The 10,792-nt window shown below is 49.5% G+C and overlaps 1 protein-coding gene across 1 annotated transcript in view; it reads right to left on the bottom strand.

The window, feature by feature from the left end:
- Window positions 1–61: 61 nt before the first annotated feature.
- Window positions 62–10,792, bottom strand: part of RNF24 (ring finger protein 24) — a 54,291-nt gene continuing 43,560 nt past the window's right edge. The window contains exons 5-6 of the mRNA XM_046679072.1: window positions 9,843–9,922; window positions 62–9,092 (exon numbers count right to left, since the gene is read on the bottom strand). Of these exons, the coding sequence (XP_046535028.1) occupies window positions 8,954–9,092; window positions 9,843–9,922 (219 nt within the window). The 3' untranslated portion in view covers window positions 62–8,953. The remainder of the gene's footprint in view (window positions 9,093–9,842; window positions 9,923–10,792) is intronic.

The following is a 10,792-nucleotide window of genomic DNA, read 5'->3' as shown; positions in this document are numbered from 1 at the left end:
TTTACACTGTAAATCCTGGAACGGTCTGTTTGGAAAGACAGGACTTCTCCCCAGGGCAGAATTTCCTCAGGTAGTGGGGGGATTCTTGACCTGATGGAAGTAAGCTGGTACGAAAAGCACAATCTGGAAGACTAAAACCAGACAAAAAGGGCTGCTGGAGTGGACATCTTTTCAGGGAACGGGGAGAATCTGGTTATACTTTCAGGCCAGTAGAAAGCGAGGAGTTGAGATGTGTACTGATTAACTCGTGGGGAGCAGGGCGGGTTCTCGCGAGAGCCTTCCTCTCCCACTTCTGGTCTTCCTACCTGCCGGAAACTGCCTGGTCTGCTGGCTTAAAAGGCTGCTTTGAGGAGAGAGGTTTATAGATGGAGTCTTGGTAGAGAGTGACTTTGAACCTCCTCTTTCTGCTGTGCAGAATAACTGATGTAAAAAAAACCTTCCCCTTGGAGATAGAGCAACGTTTGTCTTATTTTGTGTATTGTTTGGTGCCTGCCTCACTGTTGAAGGCAGTGAAGGGTTTGTATAAAGCAGCCTTTGAAATAGAAGGAAACCCTAAGGCTTCCAGCCTCCTGGCGCCGCTTGGTTTCAGGCGAAGCGCGGACACCAGACGTGCAGGGAAGGTTCCAAGGGAGGAAGGGCGCAGGAGGGGCTGGGGCACAGCGCGCCACTCCTAGGTCGGCTCGGCTCCCTCGACGCCTGTGCTGGGGGCCGCGTGGGGGCAGCAGAGGCACGTGGCCTCGGCTGCCTTCCAGGAAGGGAGCGGCCATTTCCCGAGGGCGATCTCAGGCGCTTTTGGGCTGTGGGTCCTGCTGGCCTTGCGCAGGCCGCAGAGCTGGAGGGAGGCTGGGGGGATGGGAATCGCGGTCCTTGGGTAGTGATTGTTGTCCTTGCTGCTGTCTCTGCTGTCTCCCTTCCTGGCCCTGCCTGAGCCACCTCCAATCCTGTCCTCTACCCTGGGCCCCTTCCAGACGCACGCTTGGTGGTCCCACCTTTCTCCTACAGCCAGCAAAACAATGCCACCTCCGCTCGTGGGCTCACTGATACCATAGCCTCTGGTGCCCCAGGCCCTCCTCCCCGCTTTCTCTGGGCAGTGATCCCCAGGCCTATTGAGAAGGCAGAGGAGGGAGGGAGCGGGAGCGAGCCCTCCCCATGCAGGCGCAGCTCCGTGCTATTGGTCCCCGTGCTCGCCCTAAACTTGCTGTGCTCACGAGGTGTGTGCTTTACATGGGTCGTTTCCTGTAGCCCTTATCATCACCACAACTTAGAGGAGGAAACCTGCTTGAGGTCACACAGCTAGAACTGGTCAGAGCCCCCTCCTGCCTTGCAATCCCTCCCACCTCTGGGGCCCCATGGCTTCCCGCTTCGTGACCTCACTTAGGGCTCTGCTCAGCCCACACCATCCCTCCATGGGACGGTTCTTGATAAGGTCACCAGTGAATCTCGTTACTAAATCTAGTGGATGTTTCATGTCTCTCTCTCAGTTCTAACACAGCAGATCCCTCTTGCTTTTCCTTCTGCCTTCCAGGCCACTTCTGTCTCTACTAGCATATGCTCTGAAGACACATATTGCCAGCCCTCAGGTGCGGTCCTGGAGCTCTTTAAGCAGTCATCAGCACTCACCTTGACTGATTTCCGAGGTAGCATGCCTGGCCCATTTCCTGCCCTCTGAGCTGCAGCCCCAAGGCACTGACTGCCTTCCTCTCTCTCCACTTGGGTATCTCCAAGGCCATCTCTACACAGAAATGTCCACATCCTCTCCCTGAACCTCCGCTGGCATCTTCTCCCAGTTACCACCACTTCAGTACCTCCAGCTTGTAAGATGCATGTAAACCAATCTCCAGTCATCACTGCCACCATCCTGATGTAAGACACTGCCCTGTCTCAACAGTTGTCCCTCTAGGTCTGCCCTCCAAGTGGTAGCCCGAGGGTGCCACCCATGCTCCCCACTAGAGGCAGTGGGGGAGGGGTGGCTGTGATGACGGTCCAGGTGAGAATGGAGTAGCCTAAACCAAAAAGGGAGCAATAGATAGTCAGGTGGAGAGAGATGCATGCTTAGTGGGCTCTGTTGGGATGTGGAGGTTGGATATGGGGGAAGGAGGTCCTGTGAGGGCACCTGGCTTGGCGGGGAGGCTCGGTTTTGGACTTCATGACTTGGATACCAAATAGGCAACTGGATATTTGGTGATAACAGACTTGAGAATGATGTGCAAATAGGTGTGAATTTAGTGAATACCAAGGTAGAGTGAGAATAACAAGTGATGGTCAGAGAAGGAAAAGGCCACAAAGAAAACTGAAGCGTGGTCAGAGGAGGGACTGGTGGGGGCCTCTTGCTCAGGAGACTGAGGGGAGGGGAGCTCTCCAGGCTCCTGCATTAAGAGGTTTATGAGGTGGCCCAGATTTGGCTGTAGGCTCATGGATGGCCTTGGAGGGAGCAGTTTCCCTGAAGCCATGGGGCAGAAGCTGACCTGCAGAGGGCCTAGTGAGGGGTGGTGAGGAGAAACTGGCTGCCACAGGATGGCTTGGGACCAAGAGATGTTTTTTCTCCTTCTGTCAGAATAGTTGGTATTTCCAGCCCTGGGATATCGCTAGAGGAGTAGGGTGTGGGCTGGTTCTGTCACTTTGGCTGTCCTGAGCACCAGTGTCCACATGTGGGAGACTGCTCGTCTCTGTTCAGCTCCCACCTGCAGAGCTGAGGCCAGGGTGGCTGGTAGGGCCTTGGCCTTTCTTCCTCCTCCCTTGCTGTGGCCTGGTGCTCTCCTCATCAATGCTGACCTACACCCCACCTGTGCCACTGGAAGGGACAGGCCAGAAGCTCCTTCATCACAATCAATCATCTTGACTTTTCAACTCTTGCTGCACAGCCTTAAATGGAGTGTGGGTGACCACAGGCCCTCTGAGTTGAAGGGTACATACACAACATGAAGTGTTTTCAAAATCTGCTTTTTATTTACATTTGTTTCAGTCAATTACATGCATGTTTTATTTTTTAAACAAGAGTAATTAGCAAAATGCATTAAAATTTTAAAATAGCAATTAAATATACAAAAATATAGCTTACAAAAAACTGCGAATGTTTAAAAATATTCTGCTGCAGAATTCTTAGTGTACAAACACGTCTATGAAACCTGAGGCTCAGCATTTCATAAACATTTTTTTGAGGGAGTTATACAATATCTAGTGAATAAACCCCAATGGACTAAACAAGACTAAAATTCCTTCCTTCCTGGCAATGATCTGTCAAGAGGCCCAGAGACAACAGTTATCGGGAACACTCTCTTGGAAGACCGGGCTGTCAGCAGGAAGGACTTCTGACACTGGACCTATCTGCCCACCAGCTCTAGCAGGGCCTGGGAGGGGAGGGACTGCGCAGATGGCCTAAGATGCAGATCTGGCAGGCTTGTACTGGCACAGGGAGCTGAGGGAGCTTCATCAAATACAGACACGTCCCTTGACACGGGAGGGACCCAGGTTCTAGGTCCATGTCCTTGGAGCAAGGAGGTTATCTTCCTGATCCCATAGCCATGGAAGTGAGCACTGGATTGGTAAACCAAGAATGCTGATGCTTGGTCTAAAAGTGGAGTAAAACTGTTTGCATCTTGCAACAATTTGGGCTCTAAAGCTGAACTGGAAAAATGACAGATTTGGTGAACAAGCCCCTCTTTCCTCCTGATATTTCCACTCATGGGAACACATTCCATAGCACGTGGGATCCTTCAATAATCTACCAAAGAACCATGACACAGCATTTTCCAGTTATTAACTGCAAATGTCACCAGAATTTAGACACGTTCATTCATCTCCTTTACTCAAGAAATATAAGAGCTAATGTGAGAGACACATTAACCCAGGGCCCGAGATCAAGTGACAGAAGGGTGGAGTTTCACATATAATTCAAGTTTCAGGTCAGGGGCCCAAGCCGCACATTTAATCCAGGGGAAGCCCTAGGCTTCTGCCCTGGGTGGCAGGACACCAGGGAGGTGGATGAGGACCGAGAGGTGTGAGTCCATGCCCCTCTCCCCAGGGGTGCCTGGAGGAAGCAGCTTTAACTTTCCGCTCATGCAGGGGCAAAAATGAATTTAGAAGAAAAGATTTTTTAAAAGATTACTGGTGGGGTAATTTCTGTTGGATGGAAAAAGTGTTCCAGTAGGAGAAAATTCTCTGGGAAGCATTTTCTTTTTAGTGTGTGCATAAAGAGTGGGGAGGGCAAGGGAGCAGATCCTTGAACTCTGAACATGGACATTCCGAGGAGACTGACCTCTTAGCAACGTCTGTCCCACAAAATAGAAGGATGCCTCAGCCTTCAGCTGCTGCTGCTTCTCAAACTCCTGCCTCAGAAACACAGGAGTTCACCTAAGAAACCATGACATTTGTGGCCAGACATCCCTGCAGAATGCTTGAGCCTTACTTGGAACTGGCCAAGATTGCGGGGGGTCGGGAGGCAGCTTGTCCAGGCCCCTGCAAAAGTTGCCGGATGTGGATGAAGCCTGCACTGCTGCTCCCAGCTACAGAGCCTGCTCCTGAATGTCCTGTCACAGCTCAGAAAGCCAGCCTACAAACTGATTGTGCTCGTGTATTACCTGAGCATCTGAGGGTCAGGAGGGATTGCAGTTTCTGATTTGTATAGAAAACTAGACTTCCAGTATACTGCAATCAAGAACAAATATTCCTTATTCAAAAGGAATGTGATTGTGAAACACCCCCAATTCTGGGCTCACCTTTTACAGATACTCTGACTTCTGGGGATGGTTCTTCCTACATGAAGAGGAATGCTCCTTGAATATACTTGTCTGGTATCACGAGTAAAAGAGAAGTATACACACACGCACATATACACACACACCCGTGTGTGTATCTGCTTCTATGTGCATAAATAATCTCGAAGGATACATAAGGAACGAACTTAAAGTGGGTGTTCAAGCAGGGAGAAGCTGAGCTTGCTGGAGGTCAAGGATGCAAGGGAAGACTAACTGTTTATGATTTGTGAACCATATGAAGGGATTACCTATTCAAAAAGTTAAAGGAATATTCAGCACTGAGCAACAAATTGGGGAACACTTTGGGCAAAGGTAGACGGAGATGACTAGGGAAGACCAGGAGAGGAAAAGGGAGCCAGGTGAACCTGGACCCCAGGGAGAGCCCCTGCGCCTTGGGAGGCTCATGCTGTGGTTCTGTTCTACCAGGACAACAGAGGAGCCCCGTGTGACATGATGTTGCCCAGTATCAGCAGCTCTCAGGACCCCAGGCCTACTGCCTGCCGTGGACATGGTGGCTAATCCTCACAAGAGCTGGCAAGGACACGGTTACTACAATCCCTGGGTGGCAGATAAGGAATCAGGCGTTGAGAGGCTAACTTGCAGAAAGGCACATGGCTGGTGAGTGGCAAGAGGGGACTCAAATCCCTCTCAGCACTTTTTCTGTCCAGAGCTCTGGGGATGCCTCCCAGTGTGTATTCATAATTCCCAGAAAGTCTCTCAGAAAAATAACTACTACAGTCATTCAGAATAGCTTAGCAAAGCAGGATCAGACCATGGAGATGACAGGCTTTGGAGTGGGGCTGTGGAAAGGGACAGGGCTCAAGGTCTTCCTCTGATGGATCTGAGGGGCTTGGCACTGGGGAAAATGATCTTCGTTTGTCAAGACTTGTCAAGAGCAGACTATTTGGCAATGGTGGGAGGTCCTGTATCCCTTAGGCCAGACTTTCCCAGGGGCCACCTGCTCCCATCTGGCCATTTCTGACTTGTCCTGCTCTCTGCCTAGGTGAGCACTGGCTACAAGGACTTTACCTGCCAGAGGTGGGCCTAACCAAATAACACTGGCAAAAAAAAGTGGCAGATGACAACTACTAATGTCTTATGCCTGTTCAACCAGGAATCAAGTCAGGCTGGTTTTGTTCTGTTTCTAAAGCCAGGTGAATTCAGCTGTACCCTTGGCAACAACTAGATAATGATTCAGCCACCTGTGGAGTCCAGTTGGGGCTGAGTTCTGCTCTACTAACCCACAGCACACAAATAACACCTAATCTTTGAGCTGCTTAAGAAACACTAAGACAAAGTAAAAAAAATCACCATGCCACCAGCCACTGGCCCAAGAGCAGACCCGAGTCCTCACGTGTCTACAGATTAACAAAAGGTCACCAACAACTCATGGAGACAGATGCAGACAGGGTGGCCTCAGTGGTCTCACTGTGAGGCCTGAGCCAAGAGCATTAAGGGATCCTTACCTCTTTTTTTCAAAAAAATTCGTGATGGAGATTTTAACCTTGTCCTTCACACAAAACTGTGATTTTCATCAGAATTAAAGGAAGATGTAAATTAAACTCTGACCAACTGCAGTTACAGCGGTGCAGCACAGGGAAGTTCTGGAGGAGGACCCAGATGTGGGATGCAAACACATTCAGGTTGTTGCTAAGAGTCACAGGAACTACTGCTGAGTGACACTGGCCATGCTGCAGTAGGACACCAAGTCAAGAAACGGGAGATGACTATGAGCAGAACCACCAGTCACCACCCCAGCATCCAGCCTGACCTTAGCTTAAAAAGCCTCCCACATTCACAAGTGTTGGGGTCATGTTAGTGGTACCTTGTGAGGCAAAGCAGACCTACAATGGTGCACAGCATTCTCGAGCTTTCTTGTAGTGGCCAGCACTATTTGGGCTCTGCACCTCTGGTCCAGTGCTATGCAATGACCACCTCAACTTGCCTTTAGCTGTGACATAGTGAAATGAATTAATTTGCCTCCCTACAAATACAGGGACTTTGTGAGTCTTTCTCCTTGGTACTGGTGCACAGGGACAGAAAAAGGCTGCAACCGAAAGGCTAAAATCCTACAAGAGCTCTGAGTCAAAATAATTTGCAGTATAGAGCACAAGAATTCCTCCTTTGAGGGGAAAAATTCTCTTTCCTATTGGAACCCCATAACAAGGTGACCTTTGTCTCAAGGCCATGCCATGGAAAGTGCTGAGTGTTGGCCATTAATGAGGATAGTCAGAAGCAAGCCTACTTCTGACACTGGTTACTGAAAACATTTCACTGTAAACCGAGTGTTCTGCAGCATTCCACTCTATTGTGCTACAAGTAGAGAAGGCAGAATCAGAGGGTGAAAGGTTGAGTGTACAAATGGTTCTTTCCACGGCGCCAAGCAGGCTAAGGCTTTCATAGAAAAATATTCCACACTTCCCTTGCCCTGTTTAAGAAGCAGCCCAGTTGGCATACCACGAATAGGTCACACATGGGAAACAGCCAATTCTGACCAACTAGATCTGTAATTTTCCAAAGTGGATTCTGCCCAGCACTTTTCTAGACTAATGGGAATTTTCCGTCTCCTCTGACACCAGCCACCTGAATCAAGGACAGGTTCCCTTTCCCATTCTAAGACGGCTGAGGCTAGATTCCAGAAAAAATTCCTGGAGACATGCCATGAACAGAGTAGCAAAGCTTCCGCCACCCTCCCTCCATACCATGCAGACCGTATTTCCAATGAAAAACTGCCCCACTCATACCTGTGGGATGGAGCAGAGGCAAAGCTGTCAATGAAGAGTCTACTCCTATCATGGAAGGAGGTGGAGAGCAGGGCTGTGGAAAAGAACTCTATCTGACCCAATGCTGCTTCATACAGCTAATTTATACAATATTCATGAATCCTAATGGACTCTGAGTCATTTCTAGAAAAGTTGGACAGGAAGAGCCAAAGAGCAGCATGCATTTCTCTCCTCTAGACACCTTCAATTAGTCATCACAAGTCTGAATACTGAGGCACACACCAATGGGTGAACAGCCTGCAGGAGCCTCCTGAAACTATTTACAATTTCAAGTGGATTCCTGGCTTCAGAATTACATAGGGATCTTATTTGGGATGCTTTAAATTGTTAAAAAGTCATTTTCTCTTAAGTAGAAACAGAGATAGGGCAAGAGAGGGAAGAGAACAGAGAGAAGGAATAAGGGGAGAGGCAAGGGGGTCAGCATCCTCCTCTCATCTCAGCAGGCCAGGAGGAGTGGCCATTCTCAGAAAGACGCTCCTCTTCAGAGCCTCTGAGGGGCTCACAGAGGCTCCCACAAAAGCAGTGGGGCAAGACCAGCGGCTACACTGGAACCACACTGTGTATGTGAGGATCTGGGAAGCATCCTGACGCCCCCTGGGTCACACAGGGACAGCATGGGCTCAGAGGCCCTCCCACTGCTGGGGCTCCTGATAGGTGGCTTGGCTGTGCCTCTCTGGTGAGTAGGAGGGGGAAATAAGAGGAAATGGCTTCTGACCAGGCCTTTCCAAGTGTACCTAATGTTTTCAGCTTAGGTAAATTGTTAAGCAAGTGTTGTGAACTTGAGGGAGAAGGAGTGACGAGGGGCACTGCTGCTCTGTTGTAACTAAAGCCCTTGGGTTCCAAGGTGGCCTTATCAAAGGAACATAAAGTGAAAAGCTTTGTTGGCACTGCCTCACCAACCACTGGCAACGGTCATGCTTCGGCTGAGGTAACTGCTGGTTGTACTTGGCTCAGGGGCTGTCAGGAGGGTTTGCACTGCAAAGGCATGCAGGGTCTGCAGAGAAGCTCATCTGTCCAGAGGGTGGGGGGTGGCTTTAAAGACCTGCCATCAGTTCCCTTCTCTAACACTTGTGTTTATCTTCCCTTCTGCTTGATAAAGATTCACCTTGAAATGGAGATAAGTGTCTGGGAGACAGAGTGCAATGGAGTTAGCAAGAGACCCTCATGAAGTTTCTTGAGCCAAACCTGTAGGCTCATCCACTCCTCTTCTCTTGGCATGGGGTAGTGTCAGCGTGCTTTGGTTATCACAAGACCCAGAAGTCTGGATTCCCAGTTTAGCTGGCCCAAGAGTTCTTCATGAGGCAAAGGAAGTGGCAGCTGGTGCCCCAGGTAGAGCAGCCAACACAGAGACCGCTTGTGTTCCTCCTGGCTCCACATGGACATTGGATCCCCCAACAGTTTGATCCTTGTGGTAAGCTATACAATGTTTTCTGCCCCGGGTAGGGGCCCCTGTGGGGGTCCACGGTCCTGCTTACTATGCAACTGGGCGAGCTGTAGAACTGGCATGTTGCACAGTGGACACACTTTCCGAACCTCCAGCCACTTAATAAGGCACCTGCAGAATGAAACACCACAGGAGGGAAGATGTCAGTCCCATGCTCTTGGTACTCCCTGCCCACTTGCCTCACATGTTGAACACATTTGTTGCCCAGAGCCAGGGGCTGGTGTCAACAGCCAGGTCTTGAGGAGCTCCACCACTAGGCAGAGAACACATTTTTCCCTCTGGAGGAACCAGGGCCTCCAAGCTTCCAAACGGTGACACTAAGAAGCTACAGTCGGCACGCTATACTACACTCAGTCATCCATGACTTCTTAAAGAATGAAGTACACTGAGGAGGGTGGTGGGAAGTAGGGGAAAGAAAATTTTCTAATAGAAATACAAAACACAAAATTGCAAGAGAAGTGAGGAGGAGATGGCCCCACACTACCATTTACATTCAGACTTTTATTTTGATTTAAAATAACTAAGGTTTTGATTAAAATAAGTTCTTAGGAATGGAAGCTGTCATTGGAAAGTTCTAGTTAAATAGCTGTTTATAGCATGGGCTCCAAGGAGGTATGGGTTCATCTGGCTCTCTGCTCGAAGAAGTACTGCCGTGGTGGTCATGTTCCGGACATCACGTACATGCACGCGCGTGCGCGCGCGCACACACACACACACCCCTGTAGTGTGCTCTCAGCTTTCTGCATTATAGACCAATCAGGAAGCCATGCAGCTTGTCTGGCACTGGCCCAAGCCCACAAGTAAGTTGGTCGATGTGCCTCAAATTCAGGTCCCCTTAAATAATTCCACACCAATACTCACTTTCTGTGGAAGGCATGCTTACATGGACAAATCCCCAACTCATCTCGAGGCTTGAAGTCTTCTAGACACACTGCACAGAGCTGAAAGACAAATTCACAGTTGAGGCAAACTGTCTACTCTCCATAGGCCACAAAGTAAAGTGCAGGCCCCTGAGGCCCAGCTATCTGAAGGGACTTGCAATGTCCCACAACTCGTTAAGTGAAAGAAATAGGCTCAAATAGGGTGAGGTCTTCCGAAGTCTCCTACTCTTCCTGTCGTACGTCTTCAAGATGGAGAGCAGACAGAAGAAAGAAAGTAAGAGGCAGTTTCCTTTACTTCAGTGTCAGAAGAGTCTGACTTAGGTTTATTCTCACTACATAGGCTGAACCTAATGTAATTTTCCTGTGGTGTGTTGAGGGGCTGACTTTCTGCTCAGCACCACAGCTCCTGAAGGGGACTGCTCATGTGCTGGGGCGGGCCCTGGGGCTCTCCATTCTCCAGTTTTCACAACAAGCAAACTATAAACCACAGCACAGTCTGCAGTAACATGCTTTTTACATGGAGCCCCTCACTTTGGCACTGTCCTTCTGTCAGTGCTTGTCTTTGTCACATAAAAAGTTATTCAAGGGTCACTGAATTTAAACTTATGTACAGATAGGGCGAGGAGTGCTCTCTGACATGTGGCTAGGCTCCACTGCTTGTGGAGCCTTCTCCTCCACATCCAGATGCTAAGTTCCAACAACTACTTCTTGGGCACTTACCAGTGCCCAGAGACACCAAGTATCATTGCATTTACCCACTTTACAGATGAGAAAACAGAAGCTCAGAGCAGTAACCATGTTGCTGGAGGCTAAGCAGTTGCTGAATAGCCAGGCCTGGCTGGGGACCCAGGTCTGTTGCACCGATGTACTGCTGTACCACTCTGTCTCTTGCCCAAAGCCTGAACTCCTCCTTGCTTGCTTCCCTGTCCA

Source organism: Equus quagga, chromosome 12, assembly GCF_021613505.1.
Source record: "Equus quagga isolate Etosha38 chromosome 12, UCLA_HA_Equagga_1.0, whole genome shotgun sequence".
Classification (NCBI taxonomy): Eukaryota; Metazoa; Chordata; class Mammalia; order Perissodactyla; family Equidae; genus Equus; species Equus quagga.
The sequence above is the reverse complement of the archived record's forward strand: the minus strand, read 5'-3'. Positions and strand labels throughout refer to the sequence as shown.